A 6,018-nucleotide genomic window follows, 5' to 3' on the forward strand; every position below is an offset into this window, starting at 1 on the left:
TAACAGCCCCTCCAAGGAGCTTTACCCCCTCTCTCTGGTCTACCAATCCCAGTAGGGAAAAGCCCATCTTTGACTTTCACCCCATTACACGCTGGCCAAAAAACCTCCGTTTTCTTAATATTAAGTTGCAACCCCAATGATGGCCCTTCCGAGCTGATAATGTCTAGGGCTTTAGCGACTTCGTTGGCATCACCAATAATAGTCCCATCATCCAAGTACCAAGCATGAAATGGGAGGTTACAGTCATTTTGTACCCGGAGAACAAGAGGGTGTAATGCTAAGGCAAAGAGGAGGGGCCCAAGGGGGTCTCCCTGCTGAACCCCAGTAGTAGCCCCTATACAGTCATCACCAACGTACAACCTAGCCGGCTGGGCATAAAGGAACTGGACCCATAGATAGATAGACGGGCAATGATGATTAACCTCCCGAGAAGGGCTGTGCGGTCGACCATATTGAAGGCGTTGGAGAAGTCCACGGTAAGCATAGCTAAAGAACCGTCCGCGTGAAAGGAGTTAAGAAACCGGTTCACGCTGTGAAGTACCGCCTTTGCCCCATAGATAGATAGACGGGCAAAGAGGAGGCTGTGCGGTTGACCATATTGAAGGCGTTGGAGAAGTCCACGGTAAGCATAGCTAAAGAACCATCAGCGTGAAAGGAGTTAAGAAACCGGTTCGCGCTGTGAAAGTCCCCTCTACCCCATTCGCGCTGTGAAGCACCGCCTCTGCCCAATTAGGAGGGCCAAGGGGTTCGCGCTGTGATTTTATGTAAAAAGATTTTCACACGTTGCTGATCTTTTCCAAATTAAGGCTTTCTAAAATTCATTTTTATTAGTTAATTAAACCACTTTTAATCAACTATGAATATAGGTGCTTGATTAAGTAATTCAATAAAATTTCACACGCATATATAAACAAAATTCATAGTTACTTAGTTTAATTTATGTTAGATATTCATTTATGGTAAAATAATAGCCATTTATGCAATGAATTAAGTTTTTTTTATCAAAATATTATTAATTAATTGTAACACCATGTAAAATAAAATAGTAATATAAATTTATCAATGTAGACTACTAGACTTAAATTAAGTTATCACTTATCTATGTTGCACACAAGTTTTATACACACACGGTAAAAAACGGGTTGCATAATTCTTACAATTCTTTCAATATTTACCACATGGCAGATAATAATTAATTAAGTTTTAAGCAACTTTACTTTATCACCTTTACTTATTTATACTCATCCATATACCCTCAAGTTTTAAAACGATGCATATACCGATGCATAATGATATAAGAAACAAGATTTGAGTTTAACTAAAGTTAGTTAAAGTTGTAACTTTTGAAAATAAAATATTTGTTCATCTAACTTTTAACTCACTCTCGCTGTAAATGTCTTTTATTAATTATAATGAAAATACGCTTTACTGAATTAAATGCGAACTTATTAAGAAATTAGATTTCTTTTAAAACTTATAAAACTGAACAACTATATCATTTTCCAACAAATTCACGTACACTTAGCCGTTAACTAGTATGTTAAAATACTCAGAATTGCAAATAAATATTAAACATACTTCTAATATGAAAGTATAAACTATTTACGTTATATACCTTACTCGTCAAATAAAACACTGTTAAAATATAAATATGACTCGTCATCCGTTAACCAATACTTAAAAGTATTGACTTATCCTTTCTAAACAATACGCCATTGAATAACAGTAGATGACGTCATGAACAATATAACCATGAAACTAGCACTCCAAAACGTCATCCAAATAAATAAAAATTTATAAAAAGATCTACAAAATCATATAGTGTAAAAGTAAAATTCTAGAAAACTAAGGACTTTAGAAAAGAAGAATTACACCAAAGATCTTTTCCTATGATTATTATTTGCTTTTTAGTTCAACTTATTATTATTACAAAAAGGATATACTAAATATAAAATAAAAAAAAAGTGTCAATAATTAACCTTTCATAACAAATAAAACATACGAGTATATAGGTTTTGTTTGAGGCATTACAACAGTATTATCATCCTTCATATTCATCATCATCGGTGTAATAATAATAATAAAAAGACACAGACAGACACTTTTGTTTGTTGTCCGTCGAACCATTCGATTCTGTCTCTCCGCCGGTCAACGGAATCTGAATAACAATAATAATAATAAGTACTCAGTCACTCGATTCCCAGGTCTATTTCTATTTCAATTCTACTTACTACTCTTCAATTCAATTCAATTACCCTTCTTTTTTTTTTGAATATGCTCTACAAATCCCATCTCAATTTCTACTTTTTTCAATCTTTCACCACCGCCCGCAATTTCAATCTTTCAAATTGCTTCTTTTTTTTTTACCTTCTTCAACCAAATCTCGTGAAATTCATGCTGTTTTAGACATTATTATTCTGTAATAATTTGGTTTGATTTATTAATATGTTATTCAAGATTCAAGATTTTAGTTTTTGCTACTGTTGTTACTGTAATATTATGCATTCTACGGCGTTAACGCAATCCCTATCTGGGTTGGATTTGTTTCCTGATTTGCAATCTGGGTTTCGAGATTTGAAGTGATTTTTGTTTGATTTTGTTAGGTTATTATTGTGGTTGATTATTGGAAGGAATGGAATCATCCTATGCAAACTCTGTAGATGAAGTGGTGGCAGAGATCATGAGGCTTCATAGATCCCTGCCTCCCAGGCCGGACATCGAGGATGTTGAAGGTGCCAAGATACTGATCCGGAACGCGGATGACGAAGAACAGGCCAGGATGGAAGCTATTTCCAGGAGGAAGAAGGGTAGAGGTGTTCCCGATGAGTTGTTTAACGTGCTGATAGAGATGCAAAAGCATTCTGTCCGGTTTCAAACCACGGAACAGAAGCGCGAAGCTGTTAAGTTGCTTGAGCTTGAGAACTACCACCAACTGTTTGATGAGATGATTCAGAGAGCTTCCAAGTGTGTTGACCCGAGTAGTGGTGATGATAGTGCTCAACCTGCGTCAGCCAGTTCGTCAAATTCAGCTTCGGTTTCTGGTGCTAATTATTCTGTGAGTACGCTGACTGCAACACCGACGTCACCGGCTTTTAGCTTGTATAACTATGAAAAGGAGCCTGTTACAACTTCTGATTTGTTCACTAGAGATGATAGTTATGTCCCCAAGTCCGAGTCGAGTAGTGTTCATGATGGGATCGGAAGAATGTTTTGTTCAAGCGATACTTCGCGGCCCGCGATCGTGGATTCCACTTTAAAACCCGCCATTAGTTCTGGTAAATGTTTATCTTAACTACCCTTGATTTTTAGTTATTAGGTCGTGACTCGTGACTTTATCTCCGTTTATATACCTTTTTTATTATTATGTTTTGTAGGTGATGATGGTGAGAAATTGAGTCTTATAAAGCTTGCTAGTTTGTTTGAAGTATCTTTTAAAAAAGGTGCAAAAGATCTTAATCTTAGTGGCGTATTAATGGACCAGATCGAATGGCTTCCTGATTCAATAGGAAAGTTATCTGCTTTAATCACACTCGATCTATCAGAAAACCGTCTTGTTGCATTACCATCATCGATCGGAAACCTTTCGTCATTGACGAAACTAGATTTGCATTCCAACAAAATCATAGAACTCCCAGAATCTATAGGAGATCTTATTAAGTTAGTTCATCTTGATCTAAGAGCAAATCAGTTAACATCTTTACCACCAACTTTTAGTAAATTATTCTCCCTTGAAGAACTTGATTTGAGCTCAAACAACCTGTCGATGGTCCCCGAGTCCATATGCTCACTCACTCGTTTGCAAAAGCTCAACATCGAAACAAATAATATTGAAGAACTCCCATACAATATCAGTCAATGTTCTTCACTTAAAGAGCTTATTGCAGACTACAACAAGCTTAAAGCCCTACCCGAAGCCATAGGTAAAATCGGGTCCTTGGAACGACTGTCGGTTCGTTACAATAATATTGGTCGGTTACCAACCACGATGTCATCGTTAACCAACCTCAAAGAGCTTGATGTAAGTTTTAACGAGCTTGAATCGGTCCCTGAAAGCTTGTGTTTTGCTACCACCCTTGTGAAAATCAACATCAGCAACAACTTTGCTGACCTCACTTCGCTCCCGAGATCCATTGGAAACCTTGAGAATCTTGAGGAACTAGATATTAGTAATAATCAGATAAGATTCCTTCCAGATTCTTTCTCTATGCTGTCAAAGTTACATGTTCTTAAAGCTGAAGGGAATCCTTTGGAAATACCACCACTATCCATAATCGATCAAGGCCCGCGTGTGAGTTATTGTTTTTCCTTTATTCTTTCATAGATTCTTCAAAACTTTTGGCTAATTCGATACATAACCCGAGTATGACCCGTTTATAAAACGGGTTATACATGACAGCTCAAAACCTGAATATTTTTTTTGTTGCAGGCTGTTGTTCAGTATATGATAGAGCTTCAGGAGAAGAAGCATGAGAAAAAAGCACAACCAGTCAAACATAAGAAATCTTGGACGAGTATCTGCTTCTTATCGATGTCCAACAAACGCAGGCGCAATGGCATGGATGATGTAAAGGTCTAACTTACATCGGGTCGGTGGAGGGTAAAAGTCTTTAAACCTCAGTTTTCATTCTTAAGCATGTAGTTAAGAGTTGGATTTTGGTTTTGGTATATATTTAAGAGGTGATAAATAACTTGTTAATTATGTTTAGAATTTGTTTGTTTGTTTGTTTGTTTGTTTGTTTGTTTCTGGTATGATAGACATGCAACATGGCTTTACTTATTATATGAACATGGATGATAGAAGTTGGACTTGAGCTGTCATGAATTATAGATAATTAATTAACAAATGATTAGAAAGGAAGGTTCTGATAAGGAATTATATTGGAACTAGACACTAGGAACTTGAGCAGTCAAAATATTGTCTTTTTCCTTCTCTTTTCATATTATTATGTGAACTTGGTATCTTAACCTTATTATATTAATTCATGTATAAATATGTTGTATAATTGCATAATAATGGTCCACTAACACAGAATAGATTAGTTTTCTTAGTTTACTTATAAATTAAAAATAAATTTATAATAATATGTCAAACTGTAGCTAAATTAAAATTTTTGTGACTTTCCTTTTCTTAATATGTTAGTTGACATTTAATTAATCATCATGGCATGTCATTTACTGCAATTACATTACATTAAATGGTGGTGTGCTATAACCAGTATGGGTGCAACCCTAAGGATACCTTTCCTATCCCAAGACACGACAAATTCTGCTCTACCACCTTATTTTTACTCTAAATTACTATAAGAGCATCTATAACAACAAACTATCATATTATCGTCACATCATATTCAAGATTTTTCTCAAAGAACCCAAGTTTCTTCCCCAACAATCCCCATTAAATTATATTAAACGTGCGTGTGTGTGTATATATATATAAGGAAAAGATCAAGATAGAACTCATTCTTAGAGAGAGAATTAGAGAACTAATGATAAAGTATATTTAATTTAATTAATAAAAATATTTTTAAATATTTTTTCTTTCATCCTTCTTATATGATGTTATTCTTCACTAAACAAAAATATAAAAATAAAAAAAACTCGCTGTAATGCATATATGTAATACATTGACTTTTTTTATAATACATATGTGCAATAGTGTGCATTTTGATATTTAAAATAGTGTTGAATAGCATATATACAGTTGTTTGTATTGTATATTTGCAATAATGTTATATTATATAAAAAAATAAAAAAAATCAATATAGTGCATATGTGCATTAATGTTGTATTACATATATGTGGGTGTGTTTTGCATACAATTATTAGTGTTGTATTTGCATATATTTAATAGTGTGTATTATAATGCATTTGTGTTGTATTATATGCTATAAAACACTATTTTATATATGCAATACATATTAACGCATATATGCATTACATCGACAGTTTATTTTAGAAACTATATCATCTTATTAGGAGGAAAGAAAAAAAATCACAAAATAATTATTTAGTAGTTCT

General features: G+C 34.3%; 1 protein-coding gene across 1 annotated transcript; it reads left to right on the top strand.

Moving 5' to 3' along the window:
- Window positions 1–2,632: 2,632 nt before the first annotated feature.
- Window positions 2,633–4,867, top strand: LOC143598316 (plant intracellular Ras-group-related LRR protein 4-like). Its single transcript, XM_077076558.1, has 3 exons — window positions 2,633–3,275; window positions 3,375–4,288; window positions 4,427–4,867. The coding sequence occupies exons 1-3, from the start codon at window positions 2,633–2,635 to the stop codon at window positions 4,574–4,576; spliced, it is 1,707 nt and encodes a 568-aa protein (XP_076932673.1). The 3' UTR covers window positions 4,577–4,867.
- Window positions 4,868–6,018: the final 1,151 nt, after the last annotated feature.

This window comes from Bidens hawaiensis, unplaced genomic scaffold (genome assembly GCF_021521415.1).
Source record: "Bidens hawaiensis isolate Kalapana, Puna unplaced genomic scaffold, B.hawaiensis_p1.1 tig00049937_1, whole genome shotgun sequence".
Taxonomy (NCBI): Eukaryota; Viridiplantae; Streptophyta; class Magnoliopsida; order Asterales; family Asteraceae; genus Bidens; species Bidens hawaiensis.